This window comes from Xenopus tropicalis, chromosome 10 (assembly GCF_000004195.4).
Source record: "Xenopus tropicalis strain Nigerian chromosome 10, UCB_Xtro_10.0, whole genome shotgun sequence".
Lineage (NCBI taxonomy): Eukaryota > Metazoa > Chordata > Amphibia > Anura > Pipidae > Xenopus > Xenopus tropicalis.
Genome location: NC_030686.2, coordinates 26,728,732 through 26,754,856, shown reverse-complemented (window position 1 = coordinate 26,754,856; position 26,125 = coordinate 26,728,732). Strand labels below are relative to the sequence as shown.

The 26,125-nt window shown below is 38.7% G+C and overlaps 1 protein-coding gene across 13 annotated transcripts in view; it reads left to right on the top strand.

Annotated features, from left to right (window-relative positions):
* baiap2 (BAI1-associated protein 2) overlaps positions 1-26,125 on the top strand; it is a 116,094-nt gene that overhangs the window by 59,674 nt on the left and 30,295 nt on the right. For all 13 annotated transcript variants that reach the window (XM_012971539.3, XM_018097671.2, XM_012971538.3 and 10 more), the window contains 3 exon segments: positions 7,179-7,240; positions 10,259-10,330; positions 10,619-10,756. In XM_012971539.3, coding sequence (XP_012826993.1) covers positions 7,179-7,240; positions 10,259-10,330; positions 10,619-10,756 — 272 coding nt within the window.

The following is a 26,125-nucleotide window of genomic DNA, read 5'->3' as shown; positions in this document are numbered from 1 at the left end:
ACTGCCCTTGGTAATCTACTATTGGCTGTACAGTCCAGTCATGAGCTACAGGGTGTATCGGTGTATCTTCTCAGAAATATGAGTAACTGCATTTTACAGAGCAAGAAGTCATGCAGCGGTTCTGGGTTTGTAAATGAATAATCGCACAATGTACACTGAATATAGTTTATTTAATCATACATGTAGTTTGTGGGATGAACACAATTTCAAGATAAGGGCTTAAGATTGTGTAAGCATTTGCACTTGCTAATGCACAAGATGTTGCCATTCATTACTCCTTAGTCACATTTACCTGAGGTGGATCTGCTGCTACACACCTGAGCCTTTTGTTTCAGACTGCTGAAGTGTTACAGGAGCTGCAGGAGAGGCTTGTTACAGGGAGTGCTCAGGCTTTGACTCATGAAGCCACAGAGATTAAATTCCTGACCGACATTTGTTTGTAGAAACAACATGATTTACTGCATTTATATTTGTACTGCCCCCATACTGCTCTCTCAGGGATTTAAACATCGTTGAATACAATTTGGCTGCCATGCTGAATGCTTTATTATTCAGGCTTGTATATCTCTCTTAGCTGTGCATGATCATGTTTAGAATCAATTTGGCCCCCACTGTAAAATGACTATTGGATCTTTATACACCAGCAATATAGCGTATACTGTATATATACTGGGTCAGTGTATGCACATGTATGCACATGTATCCCCAGAAATTAGAGGATTTCAAGGGAACTTTTCATAGCAGAAGAACATCAGGAAATATGTACCTAGAAAGTTTAGAGCCATAAAACTTGTTTAGAATTTTCCGTGTGAGCTATCATTTATACTGTAGTTTTTACTTGAATGATCACAACTAAAAATCAGGGGACTTTGAGGGATCTTTTTATAGTAAAACATGACGAAATATACACACTGAATGTTTAGAGCCATAACACTCTCTTTAAAGGAATACTGTCATGGGAAAACATTTATTTTTTTTCCCCACAACACATCAGTTAATAGAGCTTCTCCAGCAGAATCCTGCGTTGTAATCTGTCTTTCAAAAACACAGATTTTTTTATATTTAATTTTAAAATTTCACATGGGGCTAGCCATATTCTTCATTTCCCAGGGTGCCACAGCCATGTGATCTGTGCTCTGATAAACTTCAGTCACACTTTACTGCTGAGCTGCAAGTTGGAGTGATAGCTCAAACTCACACAATGCACTGAGATGGCTCCTACACACTAATATTACAACTAAAAATACATTTGTTGGTTCAAGAATAACATTTTAAATGGTAGAGTGAATTATTTGCTATGTAAGCAGTGAAATAAAAAACTATACCATAAAATTCATGACAGAATGCCTTTAATAATTTCTATTATGAATAGAGATGCACCCAATCCACTTTTTTTGGATTCTACTGAACCCTGCTCCTTGCGTGACTGTTGGGCCAATAAACAACTTTTTCACTTGAGTCGGAGTGCTACAGCGTGTTGTGTTACACGGCCATGTTTATGTGACAAAGTCATGTCATTTTACGGATTCAGATTCGGTTCAGCCAGGAGTGTGGATTCGGCCAAATGTGAATCCTGCCAAAAAAGGGCTGAATCTTGTCTGAATCCAGGATTCTAATCCTAATAGAGCAACAATAAATAATAATTCACAAACAGTTTATGCAAAAATCTTAACCTCTATATATCCAAGTCCCATGGATACTTCATGTCAAAGTACTAAATAGCTATAGAAGCATATAAATCTGTTACTTATCAGTTACTATCTCTTAACTTAACAAATTGTTACTTAGAGGTTGGATACTTTGTTGGAAACTTTAATACTTTGTTATGTTGTTTAGGTGTTTAATGATGGGATGATGATGGGGTTATGATGAGGCTGCTTTCAAGCCCCCAGGGTATATGTAATACAGATCAAGCTCCTGTGTTTGAGTAAACCTGCTACTGCAGATCCCCAGTTTGGGTTTGTTGTTTGGGAACCTATAAACTTAAAGGCAGCCTGCCAATTAGAACTATTAACCAGTATGGAGCATGGGTCTGTTTATGCACAGATTTAAGGGAGTCGCCGTTCTGCAGTAAATACAACTACTGATCCTGTTTTCTTGCGGTTGGTGTTACATAAGGAACGACGTCTGTTTATTTTTTTAACTGCAGCTATTATTGTGGCTGCACTATATTGCATTGTAAATCTGATGATGAGTGTACCTACTTTACTGCAAATGCTTATCTTGGTGCAATCAGCTCTAAGGAAAGGACATTTGAAGACTGCTATTAACATCCTGATATGTGTTCTCAAACTGCCTGATTATTGCCCGATTCTATTTGCCATTCATGTGGCTATATCATGGGCAAACAGTTGAACTATGCTATTTTGTGGTGTCCCCTACTTTAAGAAGATTAAAAGGGATGTTCACCTTAAGACAATAGTCTGAAATTGAAAATAACCACTCAGAGAATACATTTTTGTAATTCATCTTTATTGTTTTAACTGTTAAAATGTAGTTTTTAAGCTTCAGATCAGGATCAGCTCTTTTACCTGTGCTCTATCCTCTCTCTTTGGAAGGGATTGCTGACACCAACTCGCATTTTGCCCGAACAGGAAGTTGACACTAAACTGGTTACATGCCTTCCCTCTCCTGATTTATTTGCACTTCATTGATCTGATTGGCTGAATCTTGCCAGCCAATGGTATCAAAGATATGCAAAGGAAACAGGAGAAGGAAGGCATAACAGAACCAGTTCAATGTGAACTTTTTTTTTATTTGGCTGCCTGCCAAGTCCTGGTCAGGGAAATCCCCCTACAGAGGTGAGAGTTTTAACATTTTAGCAGTACGGTGAATTCTCATTGCTGTACTTCATTATGTCCATAGCCTTTTCACTAATACCTGGTTGGGCCTACTCTACTGAGTGGTTGCTCGCCACAAGATGGGTTAACCTACAGTTAGCAATGCAGACGATTCTACCAATGTCAACTCTAAGGTAAGTATGTTTGAAGCCCACTGCTCAGCAGCTTATACATACAGAAGCTTGATCAGCGTTAAATATACCCTGGCTTTATACCCCTGCACAATGTAACAAACGTATCCTTCCTCATAGTGAGTGTTTGTACGTTGAGATAGGAATTAATACAAGTAACAAATTTGCAAATAAAATAAATAAAGTGGCCAAAGAAATCATCAGCACTAAATTGAAATATAAGAACTGACTGAGATGTTAATTCTTAAATATGTTTTAAAGTACAAAATTGAACATTTGGGCCTGTTGCAGCTTAAAAAGGGTAGAGAATGTCTAACACTTATTAGACACATGTACCCCTTGCCCAATATATTAATTGTAATAAGATCTATTGTATTGATATGAAGGAAACATTGTGGTTAGAAACCAAAACGTTTCTGTATCAAAGGAAGCACTTACTACTCCCCTGTACTACCACTTGTACCATCAGCGGCCTGGGCTGCTTATTGCTCTGCTCTTATACTGTAGTATTTGGGGATATGGATTCATAGCATTGCTTGTTATTCCGTATGGATGGGCTAATGAGGGGCTATTGTCAAATGCTTTACTAGACATGAAGCAAATGCAGAGCTGCTATGCAATGCAATTTGTTTACGGTATATAGTTGCCAAAACTCTTGTATAATAAATATAATAATTTTATAAGAAGGTGATTAAGATCCTTTAGCCTCATCCATGGTATGTATTGCAGAGGACAGTAGGAGTCTATGATATTTAATGCAGAAGCAGGATATTCTTTTCTTTAAAGTGACCTCCGCCTAAAAACTTTTTTTTTTTACGTAACAAACAATAATGTTATTCTAAGTTAGTGGCTTTAAACTTACTTCTAATTGCAATGGGCATGCTGAAGCTATCCACCGCCTTTATTATTACTGGGGTTCTACCAAAAGCCAGCTGACTAACAGACCTGGAGGGGAACTGACATCTGCTACATTATTTCGAAAGTCAGAACCTGAGAACAGAAATGGATAAACCAATGTATTTTATTTTGCAATTCATTGAGGAGTTTGTTTAATGCATATTGGAAAGTTGCAAAGAATTCTTTCATAGAAAAGTTTAGCGATCCCCTTTAAAGGAGAACTAAACCCCCTTAACTGCCCTCCATTGATCCCCCCCCTCACCTCTCCCTTCTTGTACATCGTTTTACAATAATAAGTGGCCCTTTAGTTCCCCTTTAAACATTAACGTTTTGGAATGCTAACTGAAATTGGCTGGCTAGACTTGGCAAGCTTGTCAAATATGGATACAGTTATTCTTTTGTTAACCAGATGCAGTTTGGGCTGTTTATTGGGTTTCCAGTGTGTGCTGTATACATAATAGATTCTTTTGTACTGCAGATCAAGAGTGTATTAAATAAAGAAATTTGATTTCCTGATACTAAATTCTCTAGCACTTACATTCTGGCTACTGTTTTTGTGGATCCTCTGGCATTTTTAAAAAGGCCTTTTAAGATTAAAGGGAAACTTTACCCTAAAAACAAATGGATGGAAATGCCAGAATCTCTATAACAGTAATGATCCAGGCCTTCAAAACTGTGCACTGGGAGGTCACCATCTTGGATTTTGTAAGAAGTGTCAGTGACACGTATATGCTCTGTGGGCTCTGGACTGTTGTTAAGAAGCTAAGCTTAGGGGTTGTCACAAGTTATCAAGAAGAAAACGAGGGCCGATTATTAAACTCGGATGCTAATTGCACTGGTTTCAAGCGGCAGTGTAGAGGGAATCTAATTACTGATGAGCCTTTTATAGTGACTTTATAGTGAATTCTATATATTCATTATATGCTAAGTTGGTCCCTAAGCACAGGAAACTGACAGCAGCACAGAGCATGGGAATAAGAAGAAAAGAGAATGGGGGGCTACTGGGGCATCTTTTGTAGATCATCACTGCTAAAGGGTCATCTTGGGCTGGTACAGAATTTTAAAACATAATGTACTTCAATTCTAACCTACTTCTTTAATGTACAGTAATTGTACACTTGATCTTTTTTCATTAGTCATTTTTCTTAAAGTGATACTGACACTTAGGGGCTGATTTACTAATCCACGAATCTGAATCCCGAATGGGAAAAAATTGGATGACTTTTTCATAGCCGCTACGACTTGCGCGAATTGTCGCGACTTTTTCATAGCCATTACAAATTTTGTGAATTGTCGCGACTTTTTCATAGCCATTATGACTTTCGTGAATTGTCGCGACTTTTTCATAGCCATTACAAATTTCGTGAATTGTCGTGACTTTTTCATAGCCATTATGACTTTCGTGAATTGTCGCGACTTTTTCATAGCCATTATGACTTTCGTGAATTGTCGCGACTTTTTCATAGCCATTATGACTTTCACGAATTGTCGCGACTTTTTCATAGCCATTACGACTTTCACGAATTGTTGCGACTTTTTCGTATTGAGCTCGAAAAATTCGCTACAATTCGCGAAAAAGTCGCAAAATACCGATCATTACGAAAAAACGCATTCGGACGTTTTCCGGACGTTCGTGGATTAGTAAATGTGCCCTTTAGGGGCAGATTTATCAAAATGTGAGTTTAGCGCTCAATACATAAAAATTTACCCATGTTCTATTAATTCCTATGGGATTTTTAGAACATATTTATCAATGGGTGAAAGTTAGAACTTGCCATTTGATAAATACGCTTCTAAAAATCCCATAGGAGTAAATAGAACTTAGCGGAGTTTATGTATTAAGCTCTAAACTTGCACTTTGTGCACTTTAATGTGCATTAATATTTTGAAGTCTAGTTTTTCAGTGTTCCTTATAGGTCATGTTGATTATTTTGTACCTATATATCTGCTTTTGGAAGTAATTGTTCCTAAACCTGACTGTTTTGCCAATACTTTTCAACCTGCAGCACAAATATTGCAGCCAACTCATAGAGAAACATTGGGGACCATATCGGTAATGTAAATGCATCAGTCAGTATTTACACAAATTATAAAGCTCATGCAAAGCCAAACTGGAGAACTGCAACACAACACAGCTGCTACTAGTTTTTTTTTTTTTTATATGTTCTGCGTCAAGTAGATGTGAAGTACAAGAGATTAAACATGTTTGTTGGATGAGGATTGAAACACAATCCTTTGCATATTTAATGAATGACATTGCCCCTTACAAAGGCTTGCCTCTAATCAAAGCCCTACTTATTGCCATTCCCTGCAGAATTCTTTGCATTAAAAAGTATCACTCTGCTACACACACAAGTAGTAACTACTCCCCGAAGAGCCACAACAATGTATTGCTCAAATTGGTAGCATGTCATGCTGCAGGTATCTCTTTCCCACAGCGGAGATTTGCTCGAGAGCCATTTGCCTTCTATGTTTCTTAAGTAATTTTGAGTCTTTTGACATTGAGGTTGCTCTATGCCTTTAGGCAATCAGCATTTTTTCCCTTGCATCGCAGAACCTAATATAGAGGAAGATATAATCTACCATTTTACCCTTCCCATGGAAAGAATAAAATGTTATTAAGTGGCTATATAGTTGTTCAGCATAGGTTTAGTTCTTGTTAATATAGGGGAATTTTTGTTTGGTAGTCATTACATGGGCTGTTTACTAAGCTTGTCCTGTGGATGTGCCCTTCGGTTCCCAGAAGTTCCTCTACTACTGGATAGGTGTGTTATTCATATTTCATAGTTTATAAATGGAACCCTCACACTCACTTGTTGGAGGCAATGGAATGAGCATCAGTATTGCAGTGACATTGCAGTATAAGAGTTAGACATGTTTCCCAAGGCTAGTTCCAGCTGAGGAGTAGCAGTGGATTTTAGTCTCTCAAGCTCACCTGGCTCTCTTGTTCCCTTCTTATCGCATTACCTGTTCAGAAGAGGCAGCATGTAGGTATTTGAAGCTTCCTGCTCCTCATCTGCATGCTTTAAACGTAGCACCTTGCTTAGAAATATTTCAGTACCCTTTCCATGCTACCTAAATATTACATTAGAAAAACACAGATTTTAAGGCCCTACCTATCATCATGCATTTTTTTTCTTTGTTTTAATATACTAGGCTCTTCATTCCTTTTCTTTGTTTTAATATACTAGGCTCTTCATTCCTTTTCTTATGCATGGAAACTTAAGACTGACGGGGACCATGCACTAATTTTCTATTCTTTTTTTGTTTTGTCTTTCTTGCCCATCAATATCAACCTTGGACCATTCAGGGGATGTTCTATTTCAGATGGCAGAAGTTCATAGACAGATCCAGAATCAGTTAGAAGAGATGGTAAGTAGCACATATATTTCCATAACATAAATATTGCTATTTCCTTCATATTAATTTAATTTGAGTGTTTTTATTATCAGTAATGTTGTTTTCTATAAGGTAGGTCCGATAATGCAGAGCTGGGGAATGGGACTCGCCTGCAGGTCCAATAGGAATGTGTTTATTACACATAATGAATTTATAACACACCCCCAAAATCTCTAAAGCTTTAACAGATATTACAAGTATTAAATATATAAATCAGAGCCTGTAGGTAAAAGCTTTTAACAGGTTGGTTGTCATGGTCTGTGCAGCATCTGGGCTCACAATAAATTAATGTGGATATCGGAAGTTACTACACTTTCAACTGAGATTGAATATTCTGTAGCTTTTAATTTACTCTGCCTTTATGCAACCCCCTATAACATGAGGTAAAAGAACAAATAAGACAGTTTAGCTATATTTATATGTTACTGTCTGTACAAATACAGCTTAGTTTGTGACCAATTGGCTCTCTACCATCAAAGCATTATTTTCTCTGGGTACCTGACCCAATAGAAGTCATTGGTGTGATCATAAATGTGTAACTGAACCTTTCAAAGTTATATTAAACGGCTTTTCTCCCTCAAGATGTCCAATTTGTGACACCAGCAGTGATACGTTGGGGTGCCCAGAGGCTGCTTACTGCAGGCCTGGTGTAGTTAGTCTGCTTTTATTGTATTTGATTTGATGAGTGGCTTTTTTAGTTGTGCATGTTTGGGTAGCTTTGTAAAGCACATAAGCTGTAGTGTGCACATATATAAAATACTAAGGTATGTAGTATGTACATTAAAAAATAAGAAAAACCTTATGCAGAATGTACTTTAAAAAATAAGAAAACCCTGTATGTTCATAATGCTGTTGTGTCTGAACAATTGATACATTTTATAAACTGACACAGCAGTGCTCTCTATGGAAAGGAATGAATTGCCCAGAGCTACTAGTTAAGAGACTGCTGCTGTGTTAAAACTGAATTCAGGCATCTCCAATTAGTCTTGTCATTTATGTACACATCCCTCCTTTTTTTGCCCTCCCTTATTTTCCACCTGCCTATCTCACTATCTGCTCCCATCCTTATGTGCATCCATCTGTTCTCCACATATATCAGTCAGGCTCTTGCTTTATCCTTCCGGGCAGACCTGTCATTGAATCCTACTCCTGTTCTCCCCTCTGCTGCCAGGAACTCCTGCAGTGGAGAGAGAAGCAAATAGGAGGTATCTGGGGCAGCAAACTAATTCCTCCATGCATGCCTTGTGCATTCCGGTTCTAGATAGCATACTAAATACTAGTATGAGCTTTTAATATACTAGTTGATGGAGATGTGGGCATTAAATATATCAGGATAAAATAATTTGCACTTTCCTGTTATCATATAGTTATTCCTGTCCAACAGGCCAACATTTGGGGGGTAATATCCCCTTTAATATGTTTATTAAACAGGGAAATAGAAATTCACTTTAACCACTGACCTAGATTACCTATTTTGGCAGTTAAGATTAAATAGCACTTGTGTGTACCTATGGGGTAAATAGTTTAACCCCTACTTTTAGTTACTACAGCCACTGCAGGTAGTGATCACATGTTCTTCCAACATTGTGCCATTCCTTGTAAATTCTCCATGAAATTATTCAACTTTTTACCTTAAATCTCCCTATGTATCAAATGTCCAAAATGCCTTCCATTAAGTCTATGAAGATTTCATTCATCCAGGTCATGGCATATCTAGTATAGATAATTCTAAAGCAACTGGACTTGTTAGGTAATCATTGAAGACGTTTCACTACTCATCCGTGCAGCTTCAGTTGAACTGAAGAAGCTGCTCGGATGAGTACTGAAACGTCTTTAATGATTAGCTAACAAGTCCAGTTGCTTTAGATTTATCTATACTAGATATGTCTTCCATTATCTTTCTTTAAAGTATAACTAGAGCCTGAAAATGAAGATATACAGTAATTATAATGGAAGTGCTTCATTATGAGTTTGTATAAGGTTATGTACTAGCCCTAGGCCACCATGGCCTATAAATAAAGATCTATGTCTTTGTTGATGCCTCCAGTAGGCATCTGTGCCCTATTATATGTTCTGTTAGGTCACGACACATGCTGTGAGTTGCTGTCAGATACCTGAGTTTAGGGACAGACTTACAATGAACAGTATAGATACATAATATAAACTTTACAATACAAGGTTGTTCAGTAAATAATTCTGTGTCACACTATCTGGCAGCACAATAACCATTGCATTGTGCAATAGAATTGATAGTCCTGTAGCTTCTATGATATTCCAAGAATTAATTAAGGGCCAACATTTTCTGCAGTGTTTTATGAAGATTTTACAGCATTCACATCAGTCCCTGCCCCCAGTGGTACGTTCTAAGGTCCCTATCCTATAACTATTTCTGCATGTGTTGGTGATTTTCAACAACAGCCCAGAGCACACTGAGCATGGGCAGTGTCACTGGCACTTAAAAGATGATATCAGAATCAGAAGAATCTGAAGCTCTTGTATATAAATGTGAAGGCAAGGTCATTACCATTCTAGGGCTGCAAAACCTCTGAGTTGATACAGAAATTCATTCTTTGAGTTTATTACATTCATTACTGAGTAAATATGCTTTTGACTTACCATCTTTGTGGTCATGAGTGGAACCCATTATCCAGTTGGATTAGCTAAAAGTAACGCTGTTCGACTACATTGATGCAGAAGATTGTGGATCACAAGGAAGAGCCTGGGCTGCATTTAGTTCCAGGGCAATACAATTGCAGACCAACAAACAGAACTATCGTTTGCCCATCTCTTTCTGTGGCCATCGTGCTTCCTCTGGCTGTGTTGCCTGCAAGCTGTACAACAAATCGTCCTGGTATCATACTATATGGGATCACGTCTCTAAAAAGAGATCAGTTGGTGTTAGTAAAGAGGTTTTCTTTTTTGTTCCATTGTGTATATACCTCTAAAATCCAGAAATGACTATGTAACTAAAGCGATGCCCTTTATTTGCAGCTGAAATCTTTGCACAATGAGCTTCTCACACAACTTGAACAGAAGGTGGAGCTGGATTCCAGGTATCTAAATGTAAGCATTCCAGAATATTCCTTTCTTTTTTTTATGGCTATGCTATTTTATTCACACTGTATACACCATACTTGCATTAGTCCCAGTCAGTAGAAGTCCTAGGCTTTTCATTTCAGGGTCCCTTAAACAATATTTACAGTTGTTAAGAAAGAGGGACATCAGAATACTATTGCTTCCATTTATTTTGTAGTAATGGCCCCATATTTCTTGCTATAGTACTGTGTAATACTGAATTTACTGTTTTTATACCAGCCTTAGCCTCTGTGTATTTTTCTTTATCAAATCCAGGCTGCACTGAAAAAATACCAGGTTGAACATAAAAACAAAGGTGAAGCCCTGGAGAAATGTCAGGTAGAGCTAAAGAAACTGAGAAAAAAGAGCCAGGGAAGCAAGAACCCCCAGAAGTATTCAGACAAAGAAATGCAGGTGAGAGTCACGCTTAAAGAGCCCTTACAAATATAATGTTAATTCTAGTACACTGCAGACAAGATGCAGCAACATATACATTGCTAACAGTGGATAAAAACGAAACAAGAAGAGCTATATTTGGGGTGAGCATAAGGATTTTTGCCTGTAGGATAGGATTTATACTGGGTAAAACTAGTGGAGGACAGGTAAGATGGATACCTAGCACATATCTTGACCAGACATTAGGCGAGAGTCTTATCTGACTTGAATTACTTGCCACAGGTCACATTGTTTTCCTTTGAGTTTTACCCCGTGGAGGGGGCATTGTCAAATGTTTCTGTGGACAGATTGGTTGCTGTGTCAGGCTTTAAAGATCTAAAACCCTTTCTCTGACTAGTAGATAATCTGACAGCAGAGAAGCTAATTATGCCTGATCTCTCAGTGTAGATAACTGTACTGTACAGTATTTTTCTGCATTGGATGAAGCAGTCGTGTGGATAGTTATGCCCATAGCATTGTACTTTTGTATGCCTCCTCGTGGGCATTGTTTGCAGTTGTGAAACTGCAGTGATGAACTGTGCAAAAACAAGATTTTGGGACACCCAGATTAAAAAGCTTTAGTAATTGTTGCTTAATTGTAACTGCCTATTGTCCATATTCGGATCATGACTTGGTTGAATCTTTCACCCAAAATAGTGGATTTTGCCTATATTCTGTTAACTCCATATATAGAGATTCACACGTGATAGTTTCATTAGTGAATGTTAAGCAAGCAGGGGGTGTAATTGTCTCTTGCACAGGGAATATATTGGTCATTAGGCAGCAGCCTCCACTGGTTATGTGAATATTGCATATAACATGGAACACTTCATTTGGATTTTTTTCTTACCAGTTTAAGGCTGTTCCAGGAGCTCCATATTCTCTTTTTAAATCTCCTTATCTATGCGCTCAGTGAGACTGCTAATAGTAGCTTAGCCTGAAGTACACTGTAACGAACAAATTCAAGAGCCTATAATCTCAAAGTCATGGGCTTCTGTTTTAGGATTAATCTTATATATATATATATGTATATACTGTTAGGGAAGGTGCATGCTAATTAAACATGGGTTACCAGGGTTATGTTAGGTATAACATACATATTTTATTAACTCTCACATTCCCAAGTGCTTTATTTTTGCTTTGTAAGTAAAGCAAAGGAAAGGTGATGTTGTGTCCTCACATTGCTGATAAGTTGCTTCTTAAGGGATAATCACAAGGTGTTCAAAGCAAGGGTGTATTTTATGTAATTATCATGGGTACCATGAAACGGGGTTTTCTGGGCAGCTGCAGTAGTGTAACCCTTCTTATGTTGTTTTTCATTATTTTATCATTACTGGCACTATTTCATGGTGTGCATATCACATATACACATTAGTTACTTTGGCTGCAATGTAGGCAACAATAGACAGCATATCTTGTGATCAAAAATAGTTGGTGCCATGAATTTCAAAGCTGTGCAGGTTGTTTCAGCCATGGTAAGTAATATGGCAATTATATCAATAAATGTGGATTTACAAAAAAAAAAATGTATGCTGTGCATAGTCATATCCTATGTCCAATGAAAATGTGAATGGATTCTAAACAATACTTAGAAATATTTGTTTGTTTACTACTACATGGTGGCAATAAAACTACACTACCTGCACTGGATTGCTTCCCAAGCACCGTTAGATGATAGTGTCTGTCTGTCTGTCTATCCCTGTGTATCTTAGAACAGGTATAGGACCCATTATCCAGAATGCTCTGGACCAAGGGTATTCCAGATAAGGGGTCTTTCCGTAATTTGGATCTCTATACCATAAGTCTAAAAAATTAATTAAAACCAATAGGATTGTTTTGCACCCAATAAGGATTAATTATATCTTACTTGGGATCAAATACAAGGTACAGTTTTTTTTATTGCAGAGAAAAAGGAAATCAATTTTAAAAATCTGAATTATTTGATTAAAATGGAGTCCATGGGAAGACAGGGTTTCCGTAATTCGGAGCTTTCTGGATAATGGGTTTCCAGATAATGGATCCCATACCTGTATGTCAATGTGCATGTCCCTGTTTTAGAATAAGTTGTATATGATTTTCTGACTTGTAGCGTAGTGTCCCTGGAAATTATTAAATACTGGTATCTATTGCCAACTCACAACTGTCAACAAGGTTGGTTTAGTTCCCATATTTTTTAAGTCTGTGCAAAGAGCAGTTCTTGCTTGCTGGTCCTGGTATAGATAATAAACACATTTAAAGAATGAAGGTTAAGTCACTATAAAGAAGCATCCAGTCTATTTGTGTATCTGTAATGCCAGAATGAGTTAGAATTTTAAAAACATATTATATAATAGCCAAACTGCTCGCCTTCAGTTTCTGCATGATCATAGGTCTTGATATTCCTTTGAGGCATAAAGCTGGTGCACCCCCACTTGTCTCTGCCAGACTGACGTAGCCCAGTTTTCCCTGCCTCATTATTACCTCTGTTATAATCTTTATTCCTAGAAAGATTGATCTGCCTGACAGCTTGTAGATAAAAGAGGCCAATCCATATCTCAGGCCCTGTTGTAAGTTGGTTAAGCCAGCTGTAAAGTATAATTCCTCTGGAGTATAGCCCTCTTGCTCAATTAATGAAGTCTTCTGGGCTTTTCTAGAGAAATACTGGGATTCTTTGAAAACATGCAGATCCTAGATTTTCTGCTAGTTGCCTCTTTTCAGTGCTGTATTTTAGAGGTTTCATTGATGATAAACCTTTTTATATGATTATCCTCATGCACTGTGCTGTACAAATGTAAAGTCATTAATGCCAACATAATAGCATTCAGGTCCATTTAAATAGCGGGATATATTCCACTTCCAGTTTCTTTTCCTTCCAATTAGCTTGGAAGACATTAAAGGTCAGCCTCGGTTCATTGCCTGGGAGTGAATCTGTAGAGAAGAAGGGCGAGTAGTGCAATGTCTCAGCCACATTGTAGGAGTAATTGCTATAGCTTCTTTCAAATGACCTGCACACCTTATGTGAAGTTCACTTTCTAATTCATTTTTTTAAATAAGCATAAATGTACATTTACAGAAAATGGCTAGACTGAGCAATTTAAATCTCGAGAGAAGTCAACGGTACGGGGTTTAAAAATTAACATTAATTCTTTTCCAGACCTGTCTATGTCCTCTTACTGCCATTCTTAACCAAGTTTAATGCTAGGTTACATTACGGGGTTAAAGGCCTGTACTGTTGTAACTTATAAATGATTTGCTGGAAATGTCTAATCATGATGATTTCTTCTGGCTTCATCTAGTATTATAATGTTGGTCTAGGATTTCACTGGTGTCTTCTGAAAATAGATGGCAGGTGTCAAAGTGTTTCTTCTCACCGACCACCAGTCAGACATAGATTCTTTTAGACAGATCGCTTAATCCTTTTGCAGCTAAAAGTAATGAAGTTTGACTGTGGGTTCAAGGAAAAATAAGTCTTAAGGGAAACATTCACCATGTTGTTCCACATATCTCTAGTAAACAAGATAAAATGGCAAAAGAAAGCCAATGCATCTATATTATAAGCTTCCGATAGCAAACCTGTACTAACCTTAGGGCATCATTAAATAACAGTTAAGGTTTTGACAAGGTCTGTTAACCCATAACAGTCCGTAAACAATTTTCTTTTATTACTCAACTGCAGTTACACAGACACGTCTGCCATAAGTTTGTGAGACGAAATGCAATAGAACCCCTCCTCCTCCATTAACCATGCACATTTATCTCGTAGAAGATCATTTAACAGAGGGGCAGTTAAATATAACAATATTAGGTGTCACCAAAGAGTTCAGTGACCATATAGAGGCACATAAAGACTCCAGGTCTTTGTCTCTTATAATAAATAAGGTTTTCTTGTGGGAAGATGCTGTTTGAAGATACCCCAACATATACAAAGGGAGACGCGCTGGATGTTTGCGGAGTCAAAATCATTGCCTGTTTAATAAAACTTAACATATTATCAAGCTGCTGAAAAGAACTTTCTCAACTAGAGTAGACCAGTCATTAGTATTAATTTTATGTAGATACATTACCTCTGCCTAAAAGTGGCAGTGTTATTGTAAATGCCTTTTGCAGCTGCAATAAATCAGAGAAACTGAAGAATGTAAGCTCATCCATGGAACCCTATGTAGCCTCAAAAGCTATTGAATATATTTATTTGACAATTAAAATGTATAATAACTTACATAAATTGCCCTTCATTCAAATGACTGACGCAATGATTCCTTTACAATTGTAAGACTTGTTATATTTAGTCAGGCCTCCTGTAACGCAGATATTGTTAATGTGGTTTTCTTAAAAACACAGCATTTAAAAAAAAAAAAAAAAAAAAAAAAATTAAAAAAATCATAATATGCAGGAGAGACAGTGATCAAAATAATTCCTAAATTACCTGATGCATGTAACTGTCACGGCTATGATATTAACGTAATGTAACATGACAGAACTTACTGTACATTGAAGGGGAAATTCCCACAAACCCTTCCATTTTTCTAGGTAACACCAAGGCCTCATTTGAGACATCATCATCATCATCATCATTATGACCCTGTTGTTTTTATATTGCTTTCCATAAAAACCTGCAACTAGAAAATGAGTCTTGGATTTTATCTTGGAAACACAAAGAAAAATGTTAGCATTTTTGAAGTTAAGATCATAAAGAAAATGCAGCTACTGATAGGTATGGAGGTAAGCAGTAACCTTATGCAAGCAAACCTCACACACTGAGAAACACTGGTGTAGATAGAAGTAAGCAAAGACTTTTACTCAATTTGTAATTATTTTCCGTCCTGTTTTGCCTCTCTGGTTTTATACTGCTAACTGGTTGCTACGGTCAGTCACTCTGCAAGGGCAGATTTCCAGACAATTGTTAGGCTAATGCCAGACGAGGCGCAGGGGGGATATTTTCGGCAAGTGGAAAATCGCTTGCTGAAAATTCTGCCCTACGCCTCCTACATGTGCCTGCACCCGAATGAATGAGATACGCTCAGGTGCGGGCACGTGTAGCCGATATATTTATCAAAACACCAGAGAATGCAAAGTCTCGCGTTTTTATGCGTATATCTGCTACATGTTCCTGCACCCAAGCATATTCGATTCATTCGGGTGCAGGTACATGTAAGAGGCGTAGGGCGGTATTTTCGGCAAGCGCTTTTCCGCTTGCCGAAAATATCCGCCCTACGCCTCGTCTGGCATTAGCCTTAGTTAATTGCTTCACACTACTAACCAGTTAATAGAAACCAGGAAGCAGTTTAAACACAAGGGTGCTGCATAAAAGCTCAAGCAATGACTACATCAGTTTCCTATTGGGCTTTCAGTGTCACAGTTAACATCATACTGAGGGGGACCCCCTACAGCTGCAGCCACTTCAGCAAATAAGAGCAGAGACACTCATGTAGCCTTTCACTGGCCATATGAAATGCGGAAAAGCCAGTTATTAGCCGTAGGCCAGAGCCAGACATAGGTTGCATTGCTGATATGCACTTCCAAAGCATTTCGGCACAGCTATGCAACGAGAATATCTGGGACAGTAGACCTCACCTCCAGACCCTATGGCCTACTTGTGCTGTACCCCCAGGCCATCTAAAGCTGCAGCAGCATAGCCCATTCCAGGGGAGCAAGCTACATGAAATAAATTGTGCGCTTTATGTTTCTGCAGATACTGTACACTGAAATTTGTGCCATTCTGTTAAAATTTATTTCACTATACTGTATCCTAATTTAAAATGTAAAGGATAGTGCAGAGTTTTATCTCTGTAATATTTATCTCTGCAGCTTTAATATAAAGGATTACATTGAAAATGCTTATAAGGCTAAAAAGCTCAGTTTTCAGAGGATTTTCATAAAAACATTTCAATACCAGATTTACTATTATAGTTTTCTTTAATATGTTGCCAAGATTTTGGAGAACTAAAGCCTTAAAAAAGGTTACAGTATATTGTACCAAATATCTGTTAGCTTTTGGGTAGCCTGGGACGGTATGGGTTCCTGTAACAGTCTGGTACAAAATTAAGATGCCACACTTTCTGTATTTACGCGAACAGGTAAATCAGAAACATAAAAGAAGTTTAGTAAAGAGCAGAGCAATACAGTAACACAATGTATTTACCCCTATGGTGTACGGCATACTGAGAGTTCATACACTTTATGTTGGTGCAATTATCTGTAATCCGAGGAGTTACATTCATGAGATCCAGTACATAAAGCTGGCCATACACGCACCGATACTATCGTACGAAACCTCGTTTCGTATGATATTCGGTGCGCGTATGGCATGTCGGCGAGTCGACCGATATCGCAGGAAGCTGCTGATATCGGTCGACTCGCCGATCGGACCGTTTAAAAGATTTTGATCGGGCGCCATAGAAGGGGCCTGACCAAAATCTGCCGTCAGGGCTGAATCGGCAGAAGGAGGTAGAAATCCTATTGTTTCTACCTCCTTATCTGCCTGTTTCAGCCCTGACGGTGTGTGGCGGATCTGACGATGTTTCGTGCGACCGATGGTGTGGCCACCTTTAGTTTTATAATCTGATAATGGGTATCAGTCTGGTATTCCCAGGGGTTGCAGTGTACAGTTTTAGTACTGGTTCTTCTCTTGGATAGAACTGGGCCACTAGTTAAGCAGGTGTGACTGACTCTAACGGGAGCTGGAACCTGGAGCTCTAACCTACTCTGATCAGTGAAGGGACATGACTAACAAACCTTTTTGTTCTTATGAAGCAATTCCCTAAGTCCCTAGCTGGGCCCCAGACTAGCAATAGCTACAGTGAAGATTTATTGGAACAGGACCTAAATTGCAAGCAAGATGAAGTCCTTCCCTGACAAACACTCACTGGCACACCTGCAGTTGGTGCAGCCTTTTTTGCACTGTACCAACCTTGCATCCCAGAGGCTGACATCTGCAGGCTGTAGGGACCTTTTGCGTTTGTCTGGCTATTGCAATACACTGAACTTTCTGTAACCCACCCAGAGGTTAAGCCACCATATAACAGTAATGATCCATGCCATTAAAATTGTCCAAAACAGTTCTCCGTCTTCTCTTTCTCATACCACTGCGCATGGTTGGTGTGTTCTAGGATGCTATAGAATTCTATAAGATTCTGGGTCGTCAAAAATGAACACCTTAGCAGAAAGTGAGCTTACATCTGTAAAAAGGGCTAATTAATAATGCAGAAAGCACTCGTTTCTGTGGCATCTTTGAATTATAAGCCTTGTATTGTAAATTTTCTATTGTATTGGTTCCATAGCTCAGGTAACAGACAGCAGGCCAGAGCATGTGTAACATAGTAACATAGTAAGTTGGGTTGAAAAAAGACATACGTCCATCAAGTTCAACCATAATGCCTATATATAACCTGCCTAACTACTAGTTGATCCAGAGGAAGGCAAAAAAAAACATCTGAAGCCTCTCTAATTTGCCGCAGAGGGGAAAAAATTCCTTCCTGACTCCAAGATGGCAATCGGACCACCCCCTGGATCAACTTGTACTAAGAGCTATCTCCCATAACCCTGTATTCCCTCACTTGTACTGAGAGCTATCTCCCATAACCCTGTATTCCCTCACTTGCTAAGAATCCATCCAGCCCCTTCTTAAAGTTATATAATGTATCAGCCAGCACGACTGATTAGGGGAGGGAATTCCAGAACTTCACAGCTCTCACTGTAAAAAATCCTTTCCGAATGTTTAAATGGAACCTCCCTTCTTCTAAACGAAGTGGGTGCCCATTAAGGGTATACGGGGCTTGCATATTTTTTACATCCCAGGTGCATGACCTTACATTTATCCACATTAAATCTCATCTGCCACTTAGCTGCCCAGATTGCCAGTTGGTCAAGATCCTGCTGCAGGGATGTCACATCCTGGATAGAATTGACTGGTCTGCAGAGTTTTGTGTCATCTGCAAACACTGATACACTACTCATAATACCCCCCCCCCCTAAGTCATTTATGAACAAATTAAACAAAAGTGGACCCAGTACAGAACCCTGAGGGACCCCACTGAGAACCTTACTCCAAGTAGAGAATGTACCATTAACAACCACCCTCTGTACCCGATCCTGTAGCCAGTTTTCTATCCATGTGCAAACAACTTCACTAAGACCAACAGACCTTAGCTTAGAAAGCAGTCGTTTGTGGGGAACGGTATCAAATGCTTTGGCAAAATACAAATAGATTATATCTACTGCATCCCCTGTCCAGCTTCTTACTTACCTCATCATAAAAAGCAATTAAATTGGTCTGACATGACCTGTCCTTCATAAAGCCATGCTGATTACTGCTCATAATGGCATTCTCCACTACATAATTTTGAATGTGATCCCTTAACAAGCCTTCAAATAACTTGCCCACCACGGATGTCAAACTTACAGGCCTATAATTGCCAGGCTGAGATCTTACTCCCTTTTTAAATATGGGAATGACATTCGCCTTCTTCCAATCCCTAGGTACCATACCTGATGAAAGAGAGTCTGAGAATATCAGAAACAAGGGCCACTGCAATTCTGCCCCTAGCTCTCTCAGTACCCGAGGGTGTATTCCATCTGGCCCAGGTGCCTTGTTTACATTTATCGTGTGTAACCCTTTAAGCACCATATCCTGTGCCAACCACTGTGTAGTTGGAGCTTTTTGGGGTTAGTCTTGGCCTCGGCCGCGATGCGCTCCTCATTTTCTATCTTTGCCTTCCGGATTGCTGTTTTACAACACTTGTTATAGTGTTTATAATCATTAAACGCATCTACTGTCCCCTCTGACTTATATTTCTTAAAAGCTTTCCTTTTTTTCCCTATTAACTTCTTTACCTCAGAGTTAAGCCACATAGGGTGATTCTTAACACTTCTACTTTTTCTTATTAATGGAATGAATTGAGAACAGTAATGATTTAATATCATTTTAAATGACAACCATTTCTGCTCTGTGTTTTTATCAGAAAACATAATGCCCCAATCTATGCCCTGAAGCGCTGCCCTTAAGGAGCTAAAATTTGCCTTCCTAAAATTCAGTGTCTTTGTTGCCCCCGTGTAAATTTGTTTCCTGCACCAAACATCAAATGAAATAACATTATGGTCACTATTACCCAGGGGTTCAACCACTTGCACATTTGCTATACGTTCTGGGTCATTAGAGATCACTAGATCTAGTATAGCATGGTTCCTGGTTGGCTCCTCAACAACTTGTGACATAAAGTTGTCATGCAGCAAGTTTATAAACTTGTTCCCATTTACTGTCCTGGCAGTACTATTGCCCCAGTCAATATCAGGGTAATTAAAATCCCCCATTATTATCACTTGCCCCAGAAAAAGAAAATGGGGATCATTTTGGGCATTTCCTGAGGCACAGATTAAACAACAGAAAAACAAGCAGGAGAAGAAAGGAAGAAAGAAGGGGGGTAGGCTAAGGTATCAGTTTTGGTTATACACTATTAATAGTTATCCATATTCACCAACTTTATAGGTCCAGCCATGTGCCCCATATGGCATTAAATTTCTCCGGGTACCCCCTTGCTAGATAAGTCAGTTTCTGGCTGGGAAGGCAATCATCCACCAATTTTTGCCAAAATTGAAGAGGAGGATCTAGGAATTTCCAATGCATTAGAATGGATTTCTTAGTGTAGTAAAGCAACTGCAGATAGCACAGTCTAGAGTTGGAGCGGAGTTGCAGGTCTCTGGTCAGTCCTAGCCGACAAAGTTCTGGAGAGCAAATATTTGGGAAGGCAAGCTTCTCATTAAGAAACGGTAACACTTCGCCCCAGAATCTCTGTATCACCGGGCAGGACCAGAAAACATGAGTGCCTACATCACTTCTGCACTTGGGACATTGATCAGACACATTTTCATAGATTTTGGCCAAGTGGTAGGGGGTTAAGTACATTCTGTTTAAGAATTGTATCTGTGAGTGGTCATGTGCTGGTGCAGAATCCAACTTTGGAGACAGTAGTCAGCACAACACCTTGTTTCTAGTCTGTAGTAGTGCAGGTTCCCCAATGGCCACTCTCCATACAGCATGTATGCCCCTAAAAATATTTACAATAAAGGCATTTTAATTAAAAATACAAGAGGTGGTGTTCCGGATTGTTTGTACCTGATGCAGAATCCAAAACATAAAGTAAAGCTTCCCCAAAGGAATTATTTGTTGCTGTGTCCTATTACAGGTGTGAAGTCTAGAACTGGTTTCTTCAATGTCCTGGATTCTGGGCGAGTTAAAGAGTATTGTATAGGTTTTCTAACCATCAGGCTTTGCAGGCAGATTTTGGGTGATTTTAGAATACTAAAAATAAAACCATATCGCCCAATAAGTTCCCTTTTCCAAAATTCTCACGAAGACCAGTGGTGAATTTGCGCAGTAAGCATTCAGTGGCGCCATTTGATGCCAAATACAAACGCACAACGGTGATTTTGCACATGGGTGTGACTTCGGAAGCGTGCATGTCGTCACTTTTCTACAGTTAGTACTAGTGGTTGTATATATAGTTTATGTATGTGAGTGTATAGATTGGTAGGTGTGGGTTGTGTGGGCTGGGTTTACTCGGATGGGTTGAACTTGATGGACAATGGTCTTTTTTCAACCCTATGTAACTATGTAACTTTGCCCCATTTGCCCCGGGTGGGACATCTCTGTAGATGTTATGCCTTTATATACCGTAGCAATTTGTCATTTAAAGCAGGACAATCCATTTACAAAGTTCCATACATGTGTTCAAGGGCAACGTACTATTTATAGAGTACAGCGCATAAATATTTGGTGCCCTACTTGAAGTATTGGAATAAAAATGAATTAGTGAGTAGCATCTGGCACCAGGGAGGCCATTATTTATAGAAATATTTTCACTCATTATAATATTTTTCATTAAAATATAAATGTATAAATGAACTTATGGTAGGAATTATGGGTAGCAATATGGCTGGAAGGACACTGTGCTAGACCGCAAGAATAAATAAACACAATGCTCCTTGAACTAGCACTTCTTATAGAATTAAAGGGATCCTGATACCTGCAAACATTACCACTATCCTATAGAGGTTGTCTCGGTATTTTATTTTTGTGACTTGTATAAAACAGGGTCTTACCTTTTAAACCTCAGCTATGTGGACTGCTTATCCAATGATGTAGTGGATACTAAAATTAAATTTGTTTTAAATTTCAACTGCCTGAAACCAATAGCCAAGCTGCCAACAGTAAAATGAGTTTTAAACTCCTTTAGAAACAACCCATTAATATTAAGCTCCAACTCTGGACACTCTCTGTGGCCCATGTGCTGCAGCCAGTAACTAGGGGAAATATCCAAAAGACATACACTCACCTAAAGGATTATTAGGAACACCATACTAATACCCTTCTCTGACCTCTAGCATCAACAAGGCATTTTCGCCCACAGGACTGCTGCATACTTGATGTTTTTCCCTTTTCACACCATTCTTTGTAAACCCTAGAAATGGTTGTGCGTGAAAATCCCAGTAACTGAGCAGATTGTGAAATACTCAGAGCGGCCCGTCTGGCACCAACAACCATGGCACGCTCAAAATTGCTTAAATCACCTTTCTTTCCCATTCTGACATTCAGTTTGGAGTTCAGGAGATTGTTTTGACCAGGACCCCCTAAATGCATTGAAGCAACTGCCATGTGATTGGTTGATTAGATAATTGCATTAATGAGAAATTGAACAGGTGTTCCTAAAAATCCTTTAGGTGAGTGTATATTCCCTGCACTGTATTCACTGTCATTGTAAGTATGGATATGATGTTGGCTAATGTCCAATACACATTTGGGAGGGTATGAACTAAATTACAATTTGGCTCCGAATCAGAATTCAGATTTGTTTAATGTTGTAATCTGGATCCCCATAGCAAAAGGTTAAGTGTGGGACTCCGCTTTATGACCCAAGAGAATTGGTTTTATGCACTTACATTTTTATTCACTTCTGTACATTTTCACTTCTTAAAGAGGCTCATGGAGACCCACCAGAAAAAGGACAACATTTTGAAATAAGAATGACTGCTGTAGCCAGACTGTGGCAAATGCTAGATTCTCCTAAACTATAAATGTTTATACAAACACCTGGCATACTGCACTTTTTTAGATACATTTTTCTTTGGAAAACTAGAGAAATACGGTACAATTAGTTCTGTCTGGAAGCTTTGTTCATGTTTTCTCTATATTGCCCAGTTTCTGCCAACATGTGATATTAAATGTTTGCTGTCTGATGCTGAGTTTTTTTGTTTAATTGCCTGTGCCTGTTAACTCCCAGTGGGAAGGTGACATGGGTGGGTGGGGGTATTGAGCCTGTTGCTTGTTCTTACTAATGTGTTACAGCAATATTTGAACAGACAGGCACAGGGTGGGAATAACTCTGGCTTCCAGTCTGCTGGTAAGAGTAAAGAGTTATCTTTATATTTTTTTTCACCAGCTGATTTTGGCTGAACCAGGGCATCTGCCATTACTGGCTTATATCTGGAATATGATTCCAACCTTGTTTGCGTTAACATCTTGCAGTGTTGCCTCTTTTATTGCTGGTTTCTGATTCATATTTTCTGATGCGGACCCCCAAGTCCCCAACTATTTAACTTAGCTTTGATTTCATCTGACACACCTCTTTGGCCCCAGGGGTATGTAGGGATATATATTCATTTATTTATTTTGTATTGCTAAATAATTCTAATAACTTGGGGCTACTGTACTTTAATCCTGAGGTGCCCTTCCCTTCTCCTTCCTGAGCAGAGCAACATTATAACACTTCTCTGTTTTCCTTTTGAAGGTAAATCTCTCTGACAAGCAGTAGATGTTGTTACAAATTTCATTATATTTGCAGTTAATAAAAACTTAAATTATTCTGAAACTGAAAAAAAATAATTAATTGCAAAAGTGCTTTGAAAAGCACCCTAAGCAATGTTACATTTAGTTTTAAGGTTTACTTATCCTTTAATCGTCTGAGTTTAAAAGGTAAACCTCAAAGTAAGAAATTACATCTGTATTAATAAGTCAAATCAACTGGACTTGCTGTGGTTTTTTTTTTCAGTCGTACTTTCAAGAACATCTGAAAAGGGCAAATATATAGGTACAGGTGGGGGATATCGAGAGAATCCTGGCTAATTAGATCGTTTGGCCCTGGCCCTGAATTATATTGACGGGCATAGGCAAAGTCGGTCTGGGGACCGCATCAACGAGCCGATGCGGCCCCCAATCTGACTAGATTTTTAAGCCAGTCCCGTCGGTAGTGCCCCTACATGGGCCGATTAGCTGCCGAATCAGTCTAAGGGACCGATATAGGCAGCTAGAATCGGCCCGTGTATGGGGACCTTTAGTCAGGAGGGTGAGTGTAATGTGGAGCTACTGCTTTGTATTGCTAAGCCACAATGCTATATGGGTAGCCCATGGCTGTAGCTGCAGAGCAGTGCTCTCCCTGAAATGCAGTTGAGTTCCATACACCTTTATTAGGCCAACAAGGCACCATGTTAATATTTTATGGAAGGCCTCCTAATTAATGCCCTATATTTCTGTTTCCCTGCAGGGGAAGTATTGTTCTAGCCCAAGGTTAGCAGGCACTTATGTTTAAACAGGCAGGATGTATAACTGGGTCAAGATGTAAACATAGGCGTAATGCCAAGTACGCTCAGTTACTGACAACGGGGCTTCTAACAACTCTGCTAAACACGCGGTTCTTTAGCCTTGCTGCCAGTGTTTATTTCTGACTGAAGTCCTAACTCACTCTTTCCTTTTCACTTTGAGCCGAAGATTCAACTTTATACAAGAACTTTTTTTTGTTATGAGTTATTAACAAATGTAACATACTTAGCCAATGCAGAGACTTAGCTAGTGGGGTTGTGTAATAAAAGCTGCCAAGTTAGTCATCTGTAGCCTTCAGCAGGTAGCATTTACTGGACCCCTTAGTGGCTACTCCACCTGGGCAAACTTTGTGCCTTTTACTATACAGGTATCGGACCCCTTATCCGGAAACCCATTATCCAGAAAGCTCCGAATTACGGAAAGCCTGTCTCCCATAGACTCCATTATAATCAAATAATTAGGATTTTTAAAATTGATTTCCTTTTTCTCTGTATTAATAAAACAGTACCTTGTATTTGATCCCAACTAAGATATAATTAATCCTTGTTGAATGCAAAACAATCCTATTGGATTTAATTAATGTTTTATTGATTTTTTAGTAGACTTAAGGTATGAAGATCCAAATTACGGAAAGACCCCTTATCCGGAATACCCTTGGTCCCGAGCATTCTGGATAACGGGTCCTATACCTGTATATGGTAGAAAGTATCTACAAAATCTAAATGGACTTACTTAATGATACAGAAAGCAATTTCTGACAAAGTCACTCCCTGATGACCTGGTATTTTTTTATCTTGTACCACCAAAGTAGTATTTACTCCGTTATGGACAGCACATTGGTTTTTGGGGTGCTCTGCATATAATTCAGAGTATAAGAACAGTTACTAGGATGTTATTTCAACCATTTCAGTGGTTCTATGGATTATTCCCTTTTCTCTATAAATAATTGATGCTGTACCTTGTTGCAAGTACAGTTTCAATATCTGTTTAATTGGTGGGGAATAGCGGCAGATCTCCGAGTCTGCAGCAACTATCAAAACACAGTGCTTGGGTTGCAGACACTGTTCAGACCCTTCAAAGCCCAATGCTGTAACTTAACAGCACTTAGGGGGAAGGCTTCTAACCGAAGCCCAGCAGAAAGATGCCACATAAAGCCTCTGAGGAAAAAAAAAAGCTAAAAACAGTTAATTAAATAATAAAATGAAAATACAAAACTCCTTGGGAAACACTTTTTGCATATCCACTGTTATTCCAGTGTTTAGTTCCCATTTAATTTGATTTGTAGTTGTATAGCACAGAGCTGTCTATAAGCTGTTATTAAAAATATATTTGTACTTATCTTTATCCATACATCTAAGCTCCCAGTTTGCACAGATTTTTTTTAAATCCCCATAAAGCCTTTAATCTAGTTTTATCTGCCTAGACAGGAAACTAAACGAGATTACTTAATCTCCCCCATTGGGTGACAGATTTGGTCAGAGTTGATTACTCAGAATAAAAAATCCAATTGGCAAACGATCTGTTAATAATTACATTGTTTTTGAGCTAATTACCTGTACATCAGTCTGTCTGGCAGACCCAAACTCCATCACTCTGTAAGGTCCATAGTCAGTCTGATCAATACCTCAGAATAAAATATACCATTGGCTGATGAGCGGTGTCAGTGTTTATGTAAAGACCACGCTCTTCCTTATGCTTGTGTAGTACAGTGTTTTGCATGTTGGTGCCCTGTCATTTAGATAAATGATTGTTGAGTGATTAAATCTGTCATTCTGGGATGT